The 17,454-nt window shown below is 34.8% G+C and overlaps 1 protein-coding gene across 1 annotated transcript in view; it reads left to right on the top strand.

Moving 5' to 3' along the window:
• Nucleotides 1-15,996, top strand: part of BTBD8 (BTB domain containing 8) — a 99,472-nt gene extending 83,476 nt beyond the window's left edge. The window contains exons 9-13 of the mRNA XM_080802875.1: nucleotides 352-454; nucleotides 11,393-11,575; nucleotides 12,240-12,377; nucleotides 13,260-13,389; nucleotides 15,822-15,996. Of these exons, the coding sequence (XP_080659001.1) occupies nucleotides 352-454; nucleotides 11,393-11,575; nucleotides 12,240-12,377; nucleotides 13,260-13,389; nucleotides 15,822-15,913 (646 nt within the window). The 3' untranslated portion in view covers nucleotides 15,914-15,996. The remainder of the gene's footprint in view (nucleotides 1-351; nucleotides 455-11,392; nucleotides 11,576-12,239; nucleotides 12,378-13,259; nucleotides 13,390-15,821) is intronic.
• The last annotated feature ends 1,458 nt before the right edge of the window (nucleotides 15,997-17,454 follow it).

The following is a 17,454-nucleotide window of genomic DNA, read 5'->3' as shown; positions in this document are numbered from 1 at the left end:
TTCTTGGGCACATTGTGTGTAGCTTAAGGCTTAACTAGTTGTAACAATTGTGAGAAGAAGTGTTAACTTAGATATTACCCAAGATGCTTGGGATCAATTTTATTTCAGTTGAACCATGATTATGTTAAAATCCATGCACATAACTTAGAGTGGATTTAAAATATGTGTTTACAGAAAAGGGAGGATAATTAAGTCCATCAGAGAACTCACAAAATTAACTATAGAGATTACTCATCACATATATATGTACAACTTACATCATTGAAAATAAAAGTATTATTTGAGTATTATAATTAGAAATATTCTCATTTCTCTAACTTGGGATTCTTTGATTTTTTTTTTTTTTAACAGGTGGATTGTAAAGCATTTTGCAAGGTTTTGGTCTGAGAGAAGTTTTGCAAATGTACCTCCTGAGATTCAGAAAACCTGTCTTACTATGTTGATTCAGTCTTTAGTGAGTATAACCTGAATATCCTTGTTTGTGTTTGTCATCAAAAAGTTTATTTGATTTTGTATAGGTACTGGGAATGTTTTAAATATAAATGTGGCATTATATTATAAAATCAGGATGAGAAAACCAATTCCAGATAACCCAGAACCAGTTGAGAACCTGTCCTTGAGATTCTGTTCCCCTGTACCAGATTCATTAGTTAGGGTTCAGAGATGCAGAACCACTGGGAAGTCTATTTTGGTTCATGAACAAAAGAGTGGTGCCACAGATGGAGGTTATGCATTGGTATCAACAACATGGGTTTCCATTCACTAAAGTGGATTTGGATAAAATGCTGAAACTTTTCTATGGCAACATTTCCCAAGAGGACAAGCTGTTAACTTAGTGGCCAGTTAATTACATTGGACCACGTCATCGTGGGAAAGGCAGTGCTGTGTTCTCAGTGAAGTAGACATTTGCTCTGGGTATAGATTTGCCTTCCTTGCCCCCCAGTGTTTCAGCTGAAATCACTATCCGTGGACTTAGGAATGCCTTTTTCACAATCCTGATATTTCACACAGCAACGCTTGTGACTAATGAACTCACTCCACAGGAAATTGAGTCTGTCAGTGAGCCCATGCTCATGATTTCACTGGTCTTTCCATGTTTACTATCATCCTCAAACAGCTGGCTTGCTAAATACCAGTTATGACCAAGTTACCAGTTACAGAAATGAGTGCTATAGTAGTGATACTATAAATACCCATTTCCCTTTTCTATGTGAATATTTGTTTATATTAACCACTCTTTGTATATATTTCTTCCACTGTCTCATATCTCTACCATCTAAGCCATGTTAATAATAGTGAATTTTAAATCTCTGTATTGAAGTTACAGGCTACCAAAGGGGAGTATGAATCAGTCTGGAAAACAGTATCACCCAAAGACAAAAAAGGGACTTTGTATCCTCTTACTGGGAAAGGGTTAGCATGTTTGTTGTATACAGGAGAGTTATACCATGTTAGGCAAAAACATAACTTTGTTTCCATTTGGGAATTAAGTATTATTTAAAGAGAAGTTAAGTATATGGTGTCAAGCTGACAAAGGACAGGCTATAATGGTTTTGTAACATTGTCAGGTTGGCTAGGATAAGCTGTGCTTCCCAGAATTTCCCTCTTTGAATGTTTCCAGTTGAAGTGGCCACACGAGACAATTTGTCGTGAGATTTAGAGGATAAAAGTGAAGCAGCAGCCTTTTTTTTTTTTTTTTTTTTTTTTTTTTTTGGGCAAGCACTTTATCTCATATATGTTGCTTGTTTACTGGCTCACCTAGTTGGCATGAAATAGCAGATGAGCTGCAACTGCTCCACTTGCCCTGTGTCCTTTTTTGGCTGCTCTTACCCCTGTGCAAAGGATATGGTTAGCTCCATGATGAAGGGCACCAGCATCTGGAGGACACCCATTTCATCCAGGTTGGAGGCAGTGAGAACTGAAATGAGTTCATCCTACTGGGTTATAGTTTGCGCTCTTGGATGTCAGCTTGTTCTTGCTGTCCTATACTTTATATTTGTCCTTCCTTCTAAGCCACCTTCCCTGTGGTCTTTAAACTACATCATCACATGCAAAGACTGTTTAACCAGCTCCCATGATTGCCTACTGTAGAATCCCTGTAGTAAGTTCCCATGTATACGTAATTACCTCCTAGTGGTTCTCTTTCTCTGATTGAACCCTGAATGATACATCAGACTGGGTGACATGGAAGATGCATCTAAACATAACCAGGAAAATAAGTGTAGGCTGTCAGCTGGTGAGATACCACTGCAAAAAATAAATCTAAATCTATATTTCTGCTAATGAAGAACTGTGTCATTTTGTTCTTAATATTTTGTATTAGTTTCTTTGGTCAGTGAATAGTTACTCACTGTTCATGAAGGCAAACAAATGGCCCAGCTATAATTCAGTTTACTAGAGGTACAAACATCATTTACTACTATTACTGTTATTATTATTGTTATTGTTTAGTAGGTGTTTTTAGATCTTTATAGTTCAAAAAATAATTTGAATTTTGAAAATTTTATATAAGACAGGTATTCTTATCTCTATTTCACATATGAGAAAAGAGAATCAGAGAACTAAGTGCTTTATTCAAGTTCACAATGTCAGTAAATGACATAGCAAATCTTAAAACCAGTTGCTGCCATTCTAAAAATAATATGGTAGGTACTCACTGTGGGTAAATTCTTTTTTTTTTTTTTTTTTGAAGAAGTATGGACCTTGACTTCATCATTTCACAAACTGATGGAAGAAATGGTATTTAACTAACTAAGTAAAATACAAGTTAGACTCTGATGAGTACTAACATTAAGTTCCATGTCAAAACATAGCATCCATTCTTGATAAAAACACTCAGCAAAGTAGGGATAACTGGAATATACCTTAACATCATAAAGGCCATATTATGAAAGACCCACAATTATTATTATCCTCAATGGGGAAAAACAGCTTTTCCTCTATGGTCAGGAACAAGACAAGGATTCTACTCTCACCATAGTACTGGAAGTCTTAGCCTCAGCAATCAGAAAACAAAAAGAAATAAAAGGCATCCAAATCAGCAAGGAAGAAGTCAGACTTTGGGGCGCCTGACTGGCTCAGCGGGTTGAGGCCTCTGCGCCTTTGGCTCAGGTCATGATCCCAGGGTCCTGGGATCGAGCCCCACATCGGGCTCTGTGCTCGCCGGGGAGCCTGCTTCCTCCTTTCTCTCTCTCTGCCCTTCTCTCTGCCTACTTGTGATCTCTGTCTGTCAAATAAATAAATAAAATCTTAAAAAAAAAAAAAGTCAGACTTCGGCTATTTGTAGACAATGCGATACTCTATGTAGATAACCCAAAGGATTCCACCAAAAAAATGCTAGAAATAATACATGAATTCAGCAAAGTCACAGGATATAAAATCAATGTGCAGAAATCTGTTGCATTTCTGTACACAAGTAATGAAGCAGCAGAAAAAGAAATCAGGGCCTTGATCCCATTTGCAATTGCACCAAAAACAGTAAGATACCTAGGAATAAACCTAACCAAAGAGGTTAAAAGATCTTGTAGTCTATAAACTATAGAATACTTATGAAAGAAATTGAAGGATACAAAGAAAGGGAAAAACATTCCATGCTCATGGATTGGAAGAACAATTGGAAAAAAATGTCTATATTACTCAAACAATCTACACATTTAATGCAAACCCTATTAAAATATCACTAGTATTTTTCACAGAGCTAGAACAATCCCAAAATTTGTATGGAACCACGAAAGACCCTAAATAGCCAAAGTAATTTTGAAAAAGAAAAGCAAAACTGGAGGCATTACAATTCCAGATCAAGCTATATTACAAAGCTATAAGAATCAAGACATGTGGTACTGGCACAAAAACAGATACATAGATCAATGGAACACAATAGAGAACCCAGAAATCGACCCACAGCTATATGGTCAGCTATTATTCAACAAAGCAGGAAAGAATATTCAATGGAAAAAAGAAGATGTCTTCAACAGATAGTGTTGGGAAAACTGGACAGCGGCATGCAGAAGAATGAAACTGGACCATTTACTTAGACCATTCACAAAAATAAATTCAAAATGGATGAAAGACTTAAATATGAGAGAGGAATTCATCAAAATCCTAGAGGAGAAAACAGGCAGCAACCTCTTTGACCTCAGCCATAGCAACTTCTTACTAGACACCTCTCTGGAGGCAAGGAAAATGAAAGCAAAAATGAACTATGGGGACTTCATCAAGATAAAATGCTTCTGCACAGCAAGGGAAATAGTCAACAAAATAAAAGGCAGCCTACAGAATGGGATAAGATATTTGCAAACATCTTAACAGATAAAGGGCTAATATCCCAAATCTGTAGAGAATTTAAGCACACTCAACACCCAAAAAATAGACAATCCAGAAAAGAAATGGGCAGAAGATATGAACAGATATTTTTCCAAAGAAAACATATAGATGGCTAATAGACACATGAAAAGATGCTCAATATCACTCATCATCAGGGAAATACAAATTAAAGCCAGGATGAGATACCACCTCACATCTGTCAGAATCACTAAAATTAACAACACAAGAAACAACAGGTGTTAGGATGTGGAGAAAGGGGAACTCTCTCATACTGTTGGTGGGAATGCAAAATGGTATAGCCACTCTGGAATATAGTATGGAGCTTCCTCAAAAGTGTAAAATGGGAACCACTTTATGTCCCAACAATTGCACTACTAGCTATTTACCCAAAAAAATAAAAAATACTGATTCAAAGGGGCACATGCACCCTGATGTTTATGGCAGCATTGTCAACAATAGCCAAATCATGGAAACAACCCAAATGCCCATCCACTGAAGAACGGATAATGAAGATGTGGTGTATATATACACAATGGAATATTAGCCATCAAAAAGAATGGTAGCTTGCCATTTGCAATGACACAGATGGAGTTGGAGGGTATTGTACTAGGGAAAATAAGTTAGAGAAGGACAAATACCCTATGATTTCCCTCATGTGGAATTTAAGAAACAAAACAAGAACATATGGGAGAAAAGAAAGAGGGAAGCAAACCATAAGAGACTCCTTAAGATTAAGACAGAACAAACTGAAGGTTGATGGAGGGATGAGGGTTGGGTGATGGATATTAAGGAGGGCACTTGATATGAAGAGCTCTGGGTGTTGTATGTAAGTGATAAATCACTGAATTCTACTCCTGAAACCAATATTGAACTGCATGTTAACTAAACAGAATTTATGGACACCTGGGTGGCTCAGTCAGTTAAGCGGCTGCCTTCGGCTCAGGTCATGATCCCAGGGTCTTGGGATCGAGTCCCACATCAGGCTTCTTGCTCAGCAGGAAGCCTGTGTCTTCCTCTACCTCTGCGTGCCATTTCCCTACTTGTGCTCTTTCTCTGACAAATAAATAAAATCTTAAAAAATAAATAAGTAAATAAATAAATAAATAAATAAATAAATAGAATTTAAATAAAAATTTGAAAAGAAGAAAAGTTCCATGTCAGTCTAATTTACGCTGGTAGCCCCAGCCTTAGAGCAGTGCCTGGCACATATTAGGCAACTCACTGTATATTGTCAGATAGGTAAATAAATGAATAGATAAGGATAAGATATAATTCAGGTATGTACTGGAATCACAGAGGTTAAAGTGATTAGAGGGATGAGAGCAGTAACTTGAGATGAAACTGAAGATGAGGATAATTTCCAAATAAAATAGGTACGTTAGGATATTCCTAACAAACTTTAAAAATGTACCAGAGACCTGGAGACAGGCAATTCCAATATTCTGCTGTAACTGGAATGAGAAGAGATAAGTCTGGGGCGAGGCTAAGGCCAGATTTGGGAGGGATCTTAACTGAATGTCTTGTTAAAAAGTCTGATTTTTTTTTTATAAGTGGTAAGTATGTGAGTTTAATTGTAGAATAAGCCCTATATGTACTATGCCTCTACCTCTGTTATAATATTTTATTTTAATTTTATAACTCTAATCAGATTCTTAGAAGCATTGTGAATATTCTTTTTTTTCAAGACAGATGAACAGGTGGACATCAGAACAGCCAAACATCCCGTAGCCTTTGGTATTCTGATGATTATAATGAAAATTTGAAATTATGTCTTTCCTTGTGAATAGTCAAACTTTAAGAAACATTAACTTAATATAGTCTTCATATATTTTTTTAAGATTTTATTTATTTATTTGACAGAGAGGGAGAGATCACAAGTAGGCAGAGAGAGAGGGAGAAGCAGGCTCCCCGCTGAGCAGAGAGCCCAATGCAGGGCTCGATCCCAGGACCCTGAAATCATGACCTGGGCCGAAGGCAGAGGGTTAACCCACTGAGCCACCCAGGTGCCCCCTTCATATTTTATTATATAAATAAAATATTCTTAGTTTTTGATTTTAAAAATAGAGTATTTTAAAATAGTACTGGGAAAACTGGACAACTACATGCAAAAGAATGAAACTGGACCATTTTCTAACACTATACACAAAAACAAACTCAAGATGGATTAAGGACCTGAATATGGAACCTGAAACCATAAAAATCTTAGAACAGAGGCAGTAGTATGTCTGACATGATCATGGCAACATTTTTCTAGATAGGTCTCCTCAGGCAAGGAAAACAAACGCAAAAATAAATTATTGGGACTACATCAAAATAAAAAGGTTTTGCACAGTGAAGGAAAGCATCAACAAAATAAAAAGCAACCTACCAAATGGGAGAAGATATTTGCAGATGATATATCCAATAAGAGATTAATATCCATAATATATGAAGAACTTACACAGCTCAACACCAAAAACCAAACAGTCCAATTAAAAAATGGGCAGAAGAGCTGAATAGACATTTTTCCAAAGCAGATATACAGATGGCCAACAGATACATGAAAAGATGCTTAGCATCACTAATCATCAGGGAAATGCCAATCAAAACCACAATGAGATATCATTTCACACCAGGCAGAATGACTAGTTATCAAAAAGAAGAAATAACAAGTGTTGGCGAGGATATGGAGAAAAGGGAACCCTCATAAACTATTGTGGGAATGCAAACTGGTACAAGCACTGTGGAAAACGGTATGAAGTTTCTTCAACAAATTAAAAATAGAAATACCGTGTGGCCCAGTAACTGCACTAGTGGATATTTACCCAAAGAAAATGAGAAAACTTGTTCAAAAAGATAAATGCACCTCCCTGTTTATTGCTACATTATTTACAATAGCCAAGATATGGAAGCAATCTAAGTGTCCACTGATAGGGAAGACGTACATACACATACACAAATACACACACACAGAGGAATATTATGCAGCCATAAAAAGGATGAGATCCTACCATTTGTGACAACATGAATGGACCCAGACGGTATTATGCTAAGTGAAATAAGTCAGACTGAGAAAAAAAAAACACCATATAATTTCACTTATATTTTGAAACTAAAAAACCAAATGAAAAAACAAAAAGCAGAATCAGATCTATAAATACAAACAAATTGGGGTTGCCAGAAGGAAGGGGTGGGAGGATGGACAAAATGGGTAAAAGGTACATACAATCTTCCAGTTATGGAACAAATAAGTCACAAGAATAAAGGTACAGCATAGAGAGAATAGTCTGTGGTACTGTAATAGTGTTGCTTGGTGACAGATGGGAGCTACACTTTTGGTGAGCATAGATAACGTATAGAGAAGTTGAATCAGTGTGTTGTACACGTGAAAGTAATGTGTGTCAACTATACTCATATTTAATAGAATACTATTAATTTTTTTCAAATTAAAATTTAAAATAAGTTATCTAAAAAGTGAAAGAGCAGGCAGGCTTGTTAGTCTTCTTTAGTTCTAATTCAGGTCAGTTGCAGGTGCCACGATGGGTGCTTTACTCCATAGGTGACTTCCATCAGTCACCTCCATTGGTGACATGCCCTACACTGTCATATACCAAGGGAGATAAGAAAATGCTGCATCGAACTATATTTGGAGGGTTTTGTTTGTTTTTTATTAATGTGAGGGCAATTCACTAAGACGTGACTGCTCCCTCCAACCATGTACAACCACTGTTTTGGGGAAGAAGGGAAAGCAGGGAGGAGGCATAAGTATAAGAGAGAAGGGTGTTAGAAAAGTTATGATTTTATAATGTGTAATTACTTGAGCTATCTCACAATAAGGTTAAATTTTTCTTTGTCAAAATATTTTGTTTAAGCCCCTTAAAAAGCAAATTAGGAAAAGTTTTTAAATTGGGGGAAATTAAAACAAAAGTAGGTATGGGCATGGTCACTAGGGTAAATCAAAGTTGTATATATTATGTGGTTAGTCCTAAGGCTAAAGGATAGCTAAAGACCTATTTAACACAATATCATAAGAATTAGGAATTAAGATGAGTCATAGTGTTTGTTCAATATATGGTATTAAGACAATGAGGAAGCTAGCTAGAAAAATTTTAAGTTGAATCTATACCTCACATCCTGGTATGCCAGGGATATATTCCAAATAGATCAAAGGTTCGAATGTGGTGGGGGGGAAGCCATTAAAATACTACAGTAAACCCTAGGAGAATTATAACCTTGGCAGGGGAGTGGGGATATAAAATTCAGAAGCCTTAAAAAATTCTGATTACATAAAGATGCAAAATTTCTCTTTAGTAAAAATGACGATAAGCAAACTCAAAAGACAAATGACAATTCATATCATACTTCTTATTCTAATTTTCCTAATATAGAGGATTTTTAAAAATAGTACAGAATTAGTTCACAAAGAAAATATAAATACTTCTTAATTTGATGAATAAATCAACTTCATTTAAGAGAAATGGACATGGAAATTATAGTATCAAACCATTTTCTGACTTTTAGGATGAAAAAAATTAGCACAACTTTTGCTGTGTTTTTCAAACTTTTTTGACTGTGACTGAGAGTAGAATTTCTTTTTACTCTGTAACCCAGTATACTCACACATACAAAACTGAAACAAGTTTCACAAAGGAATACTTACCATTATTACATGATGTACTGATATTTCCTATTTTTCACTTTTCTCTCTTCTTTGTTTTGTTTTCTAATGCTGATTGTAAGCCACGAAAAATATTTCTCTAGGTTGCCAGGAGAGAAATCTACAGTTTGGAAAACAGTTCTCCATTGAATGTATATTGGCAATGTAGGATACTTCTGGTGCCCCACCTCATATCCTCTTGGCCTGTGTAATAACTCTAGCCCATTGCTGCAGGATCTAGCTGCATATGCGTAAAGTCCGGCAGCACTTTCCCTCAGCCACATCACACATATTTCTCACTTTCTGGCCTAAGTCTTCACTATCACTCAACACAGGGTACCTACGACTCAGTAATTCTGACACCTATGCAAACCTGGAAGTAGAAGGACGTTAACACCCCAGGGGATAAGCCTTAATTAATGGGAGGTGGGAGCCAGTGGTCAGAGTTACCTGTTTTGTCCCTAGGGCAGAGTAACTCAAAGTGCATTCTCTGTGGTGCTTCAGAGGGTCCCCAGCAAGACTGAGCCCCAGTTGCCAATAATAGTGACTGCTGTATCAGTGTGTGTCAAATGCCGGAGGGGAGGCGGGTGGGGAGGAATGGGGAGGCTGAGTGATGGACACTGGGAAGGGTAATGGCTATGGTGAGCGCTGTTAATTGTGTAAGGCTGATGAATCACAGACCTGTACCCCTGAAACAAATAACACATTATATGTTAATTTTAAAAAAAGATTAAAAATGTTTTGTTGCAGGATGCCTGGGTGGCTCAGTTGGTTAAGCGGCTGCCTTCGGCTCAGGTCATGATCCCAGCGTCCTGGGATTGAGTCCCGCATCGGGCTCCTTGCTCAGCAGGGAGCCTGCTTCTCCCTCTGCCTCTGCCTGTCTCTCTGTCTGCCTGTGCTCACTCTCTCTGACAAATAAATAAATAAAATCTTTTAAAAAAATGTTTTGTTGTTCAAGGATTAAGCTTAATTCACTTTAGGAATTCACATATAGACTCTTACCTCCTGGTGATGCTAAAAAATGAACAAATATTTGAGGGTCTACTATGACCCAATTCTGTAGTAGGCCCTGGGGATATAGTGGTGAGCCAAAACAGACATGGTTTCACACTCAGTAAACATAAAGCCTAGTGAGAGACAGATATGAATCAAGGAGTTATATTCATGATCAAATAATTACCAATGAGTCAGGTACCCTAAAGAAAAGGGACAGGTTTTCTGATGGTATTATATATAAAAGGAATCTGATGTGGGGCTAGAAATCAGGGAAGATAGAGTTTGAGTTGAGATCTGAAGCATACAAAGGATGTGCAAAGTTTACATCATGCAGCCTTTGTTAAGAATTTCAGTCTGTGGCTTCCAGGTATTTATCAGTTATCTATTGCTCTGTAACAGACTACTCCAAAACTAAGTGACTTAAAACTACAGTTTATTATTTCTCATAATTTTGTGGATTGTGGGTGATTCTTCCACTGATTCTTCTGAGTTCCTTCCCACTCTGTGTGGTCTTTCTTAACCCAACTTCTTCGTGGCTTTGCGATCCCAGAATTTCAAGAGCATAAGAGAGAAGCTGCAGGGCTTCTTCAGACCTTGGCTCTGGAACTTGCACAGTATCACTATTTCTCTAAGCAGGTGAAAAGGCCAGTCTAAATTCAAGGGATGAGTAAATAAATTCCACCTCTTGATGGATAGAGCTACAAAGAATTTGTGGCCATGTTTTTCAATCTATTATGATCTATTGGGTAACTATATACTCATTAGTTATTTACTAAGCATCGTTTTAAGAACTAGAAGTCAAATATGAATAAGATACAGTAATGTATGTATATGTTGCTATTTTTTTCCTTTTCCTTGGAGCACATGGTATTTGTAAATTATCATTCTATCTTCCATAGGGATCAGTATTCATGAATATTTTTTTCCTGTGGCATAAAAATGAATCATCATTAAATGAATAAAATATAAAGAGTCTTACCTAATTAGGAGGGGAAAAAATCACTGGAGAATATAAGTAATTTTTAACCTTTCTAAATTTATAATAAACTACATATATTTTATAGTTAGAAAAGAATTAAGGTTATGTCAGTGTAGCTATACAGTTATGAATGATATCTATAAGCACAAAAACTAATTCAGTAGTGAAAATCTCAGGTCAAGTTTTTCTCTGTAGTTATATTATACTTTTGTTCTCAGGTTTGTTTTAGTGATCTTTTAGAGGTAGTTTGTTCCCAGCTCAAAGTTTGCCCTTTTGGATATTTCTGAATGAATGAATAAATAAATATTATAAGTAATGACAAAGACATTAGCTACCTGGAATTTTGTTTTTTGTTTTTGCAGAAAACGTCATAAGAAAACAAAGGTATTTTATTTGCTTAGAAAGTTATATTATGAATAGTAATCTAACATTTTTTCCAATTTTTTTAAAATTGTAAGAATGATAAGAATGCTGCTTTTATTCTGATGGAAAGTGACAGGCTAATCATCAGTTTACCCAGAGTGAAGTGGACAGAAGTAGCACTGACTATGGCATCTCAGCTACAAGAAGAATGTATTGCCTTTATTATAGAAAACTTCTCCAAGATCATTCAAAGTGAAAATTTTGCTCTTCTCTTACAGGTACTATGTCTAAAATTATACCCTATATTTAGCCCCATCTTTGTGTTCTGATTACCATTATGTAAGAGTTTTTAAACGCAGGTTGCCTTTGATTAAATTAGTGTGACTTAAATAAATTCCATAGCAGATGGCATGCTTGCATAGGATTTAGAGCAATGATGGACAGGATTTTTGGCTCACAAGATAACGAAGGCAGGAGGGGACAGGTTTGAATGCACTGGCAAGGCATAATGTAACTCTGGCCAGCAGTAGCCCTCAGTCACATAGCCATATTTTAGAAACCAGTCATAAAGATACTGTTTTGTCAGTAATACAGTTATGATCAATGCAAAATTCTTGGTCTTATTGGGGACCCACTTGTTCTAAATTTAGTTATTGAATAAAGAACTTTGATTATTTATTTCTAGTTCCGTTTTTAGGACTATTTTGGCTTCTAGGAACAGTGTATGTGTTGTATGCAGATATTTTTAAAGGAAAGGGATTTTTATAATAATAGTTATTATCATAATTATGTAATTATAATAATTATTAACAGAGAAAATAAGATTTCTGGTTGACTTCGTATGGCCAGTTATGATGAATGGTCTGTTGTTAAGCCAGACTTTCACATTTCTTACACATTTTACATGTATTCCTATTAAATAGAAATTTCTATGTTTTGTAGTCACAAGCAATGAGCAGCACAGCTGACCTATTGGACAAAATTTTAAAAGCAATTGAAGAAAACATTACCACTGAGAATAGTTGCTCTCTTCTTATGGCTCTGGACATGTTACTGAACTCTGACAGTACAAAGGAAATGGTATTGAAAGTGATGAAATGCATTTAAATGATATAATATTTGAATTGTTTTAAGATTTAAAATATATGCACATCTTAAATGTTGCATGGTTCATTGAAACTAGGTAATGGGGATTGGTTATAGTCCCTGCTTTCGTGTCTATTTGGAATTTTTCATAAAATAAAATTTTTTAATTCCATTTACCTCTAAATAGACTTACTGTAAAAGTTCAGAATTTGGCAGTTTGACTCACTAATTCTAAACATAGTTTGGTACTTAATATTAATTGGTATAGCATAACTCTAGTATTTCTCCCGTGTGACTGTATTAAATTTCCTAAAAATAGAATGTACAGAAAAATGTAAATAATTTTTTAATAATTTTTAATAATCTTTTTTTATATTATAATATATTCTTAATCCTTTTTTACCCTCAGAAAATCATATTTAAAATTGGATGGACTAGGAAAAATCAAAATTAAAATATTACTTATTTTGAAATACACTTAATCAATATTAGTAACCTTATTGCAAATTATTGACAGTTTTTATTTGTTCAACAAGAATGATAAAAAATTTCATTGTATTTATTACTATTATATAGAGTATTTGACCTTGTAATGTCATAGTTGATTTGAAAAGGCTGTAGAAGATATTTATGTAAAGGCTATTGGTGATTTAAAATAATGTTTGGTTGAAAGGTTAAGGTTTAGCTTCATGTTCACTATAAAATTCTGTTTTTGACGAGTAAGCCTTCATAAATAACATATACCCGACGATTTTAAAAATCTAAGTGATGACATCATTGATCTAGCTTAGGAGTAAGTAGATTCGGAAAGGAATAATGACTGGTTGCTATGACAATGTGGCTCTCACCAGCTGCTGATTTGTTGCTTGAACACAGGGTTTTACGTGCAAGATCCAGGCTCTGCGTGATAAGCTGTGGATCTTCCTGGTTCGGTCTTTCTATGCTGTTCGTCACACAGAAAGCTGGAAGCTGATGAGCACAGATGATCAACAGAAAATCCAAGCAGGTATGTTAGCCGTGAGATTTTTTATTCTTATTTTATGATCTCTGTGATAAGAGACCTTTTGAGGGGATGCTAATAAGTGGTAGGATTAACATTGTTTGCTTCTGTTCAATAATAGCTTGCTAATTGAAACTCATGATAGTATGTTTAGGCAGTTTTAATAAATCATGCTTGGCTGTTCTTGGAAAATGACTCATTTCCTTTATATATGTATTTATCAGTTTTTAATCCTACTCTATAGTAGCAGCAGTGTTCCAACCAAATTTGCTTAAAAGCATTTTTATAAAGAGGTTAGAAGTATAGGAAAATGTAATTCACATAGAACATATTACCAAACATACTTTCTCTTCCTTTTTAAATATATTTTGCCGTAAAGCTTTTCCATCTTTTGTATAATATATCATTTCTTGTGGTTTTGTCTAAACTGGATGGCTTTATTTCACAATTGATTGGTTCAGTGATACGATGTGTGCTATTGCAGAGTGTCCCTCAGGAGCCGCACAGTGCTCTCTGACATTTAATAGGTACCATTTAAAACATTAGCATTAAACAAAAGATGTGTATTGCTCAGAATGTATGTTTGTTTCAAAAATATTAAGATAAAAATGTTGAGGGTGTGGAACTAAAAATGGCTTCATGACTATTTTTGGGTTAAAGCAGGTGCCTTAAAAAAAATATTTGCAGATTCAGCAAGTATACTTTTAAAAACATTTTAAGAGACTATATTTTAGAAAGTGAACATTTTTTACTATAAAACACAAAAGCCATATGTGATATATTCTTGATAGTACATAGATATGTTAAATTCTTTAAGGAGTAGTCAGAATATGATTTGCTCTGGCTTGCATTATGAGTATAACATGATTGTTAGCTGGATGTGAGCTGAGGAGCACTTTTCAAAGAAATTCCAACAAAATAATAAAAGAACAAAATCATGAAACAATGAAAATCAAGGTCTTCAGGAATTTGAAATATTTTTCTTGTGACTATTTCTGTACTGATTTTTGGATGACAGTTAATTTTTACTACAAAATCTATTCAATGTGAAGAAATAAGATCAGCTTTGCATGAGTAGGTGTCATTCAGCTCTCTTGTGATTGGTAGTAAACTTTGTTTTTCTTCATTTTAGAGGATTTCATAGTTAAGTTGTGCCTAAAACAATATTCTTTATCTTTATTCTATAAAGTGCTAATTACAAATACATACAAATACATATATACACACATATATGTAAAACAAAATGTATTGGTAATTGTACTAATTGTCAAAAAGAACTTTTTAATCTATCCCATCAGTGTAATAATATCTTTTTTATAATCTTCAGTATGTTGAATTATAATGAGTCCTGACTTACGGATAGTTACTGCATTGGGAAACCTCAGATAAAGGAGTGAGTCTAGATTGTCTTTGTTACAGCATTTCTTACATTCTGATTGAGTTACCTTTCGGAGAAATCTTATATTAACTTCTTTTTGTATAGGATTGTGCAAAGTCATTTGCTTACTATTAATCAGTCCTTATAATGCCATTTCTAGGATCTTGCTTTGTGTTACAGCACAGATCCTATAGGATACAAATAGAAGATGCAATGGGAGTGTTACATATAATTTAATATATTTTTCATCGGCTGTTTTAGTAAATATCAAATGATTTTTGGAGATTGTATTTTTCCAAACTATGGTTTATATAGTTTGAAATATAACCCTCAAAAAAAAGAACTATATTAGCTGAACTATATTTATAGCTCTCGTCCCATTATTTCTTTATATTTTCCTGACGTCATTCAAATTCTTATTTGAAGAGCATAAAAACATGAGTTCTCCAATAATTGCCACATAAACCTAATGTAGAAAGTGAATTCTTATGTAATTCTGAAAAGGACGATATGGGTTTGAGGATTGTTTCTTGTTTTATTTTCAACAGAACCTAATTATTTTCTCTTCTCTTTCCTTCTTCCTCATGATATCTCTGCAAAAGCAGGAAATTTTTTAGTTAATTTCAGCAAAGTATTTTTACATTTTTTAGGATAGGCACCTTCTCATAGTTAGTGGTTTATAAAATATTACATTTGCCACAATCTGTAATTTTTTGAAATTTAGAAAACTAAATGAAACCAATTATCTCTAAAATTTCACAGCTTGAAAAAATTCTAATTTTTGTAAATTTATGAATCCTCTCATGAGATTTTACATTTCTTATTTATTAATTTTAATTATGTAAAATCCATAGACACCAGAAAATAAGATTGAAAATGGGGTTCTTTAAAAAAAAAGTTCTAAAATATAATGGAATTACTTGCATATACTAGGTTGCTTTTAGCCTTTCTTAAGTTACTTCTGTTAAAACATAACCTTTTTCTGCTAGCGTACTGTTTTCCCTCTACTTTTATGGTAATGATAATATTTCCTGTAAAAATAAATTGTTTCTTTCTACAGCTGCATTTGACAAAGGTGATGATCGAAGACTTGGCAAGAAGCCTATATTCAGTAGTTCTCAGGTAAACTTAAAATTTCACTGGTCTGAATGAAAAAGGATGCTAAATAATTTAAATTTTATTATTTTATGTTTCAGTGATTATTTAAATGTATTCATTAAAGCTGTTTCTTAATGAAAATAATTTTGAGTCTTTCTTCAATCAAGCTAATATTCTATAAATTTTTTAATGATGTGAATTTTTAATATCCAGCTGGCATAGGAAGTGAAATATTCTGCCTTTTTTATTTCCTTGAAAACCTTTTTGGCAACTAACATATTGAAGCTATTCCAACAGATCAGAAGTTGTCTAAAATTCTAGACCTAGTTCAATGTCTAATTTTCTAATTAACCTACTTCTTAAAGAAGATTTTAGTTGTCCCAGTTTTCTCAATACTAAGATTTTAATTCACATAATACATTTTTGGTGTGAAAAAGGCAATTCATACCAAGAGTATAGTTAGTTGTGTTTTACTTTAAAAGTTACTTGCTGTATTTATGTGAGGTATATGAAGTAGTCAAACTCAGAAAAACAGGAAGGAGAATAGTGGTTGCCAGAGGCTAAAGGTATAAGGAAAAGGGCAATTTTTCAGTGGGTATAGAATTTCAGTTTTACAAGATGAGAAAGTTCTAGAGATTTGTTGCACAAGGTCTATATAGTTAACATTACTGTACTTCCCACTTAAAAATGGTTAAGATGGTAAATTTTGTCTTTTTTTTTTTTTTTTACCACTTCCCACACACAAATTACTTGGTTTATTTGTTACAATGTGAGCCATTTTTCTTCTGCTAAGCGTGGAACACTTAGACTCCCCGCTGACAGCATTCTTAGGTATATGGTACAGCTCCACAGAAAATACTCTTAGGTCATTTTTCTCTATGTACTGATTCCTTCTCTGTTATCCCCAGTGGTTTTTGTTGTTGTTGTTGTTTGTTTTTTGTGTTTTTTTAGGCTTCCAAGAATTATTTTATCTGCCTTTCTTTCTGCTTTTCTACTCACTGTTATCAGCCAAGCTTGTCCTCTTTTCTTGCCTTAACAGCAAGAGAACAGTCTCATTGTTCTTCTTCCCCTCCTGACATTCAGGTGGCCCGAGGGTTTGTACTGTTAACCATGGTGGGAAGGAAATAGGGTAATACTGTAATATTGTTTCCCTCAGAGGGGCAAAATACTGACAGGGGTGCTGGACTTGGGATAATAAAAGTTAAAATCTTGACTTCACTTTTTCTTTCTTTTCTTTCTTTCTTTCTTTTTTTTTTTTTTTTTAATCCTTACCTAGATTTTCACTGTTTTTGTGAGGGAGTGAAATGGAAAAGGTATGGCCTCCATGAGGCCAGAAGGCTGAGCACAGGATACAGGTTTCCTGGGGTCTTTTAGCATCATTCTTTATCTCCTAAGGTGTTTTTTCCTACTCCCACACAGGGGCGGGAAGTGTGTGTGAGTGTGGGAGGAAGCCTCTTCAGCCAAGTGCAGGGATTGCAGCACTGCCGACCTGCACAGCTGCCAGGACAGTGCAGCCTTGACGTCACGTTGTTATCTCTGCCATCTGTGAGCTAGCTATCTGTAAAATGGACTAATAAAACCTAGCAGAATTCTTG

This window comes from Martes martes, assembly GCF_963455335.1.
Source record: "Martes martes genome assembly, chromosome: 4".
NCBI classification, from domain to species: domain Eukaryota; kingdom Metazoa; phylum Chordata; class Mammalia; order Carnivora; family Mustelidae; genus Martes; species Martes martes.
This window is presented reverse-complemented; position numbering and strand designations above follow the sequence as displayed.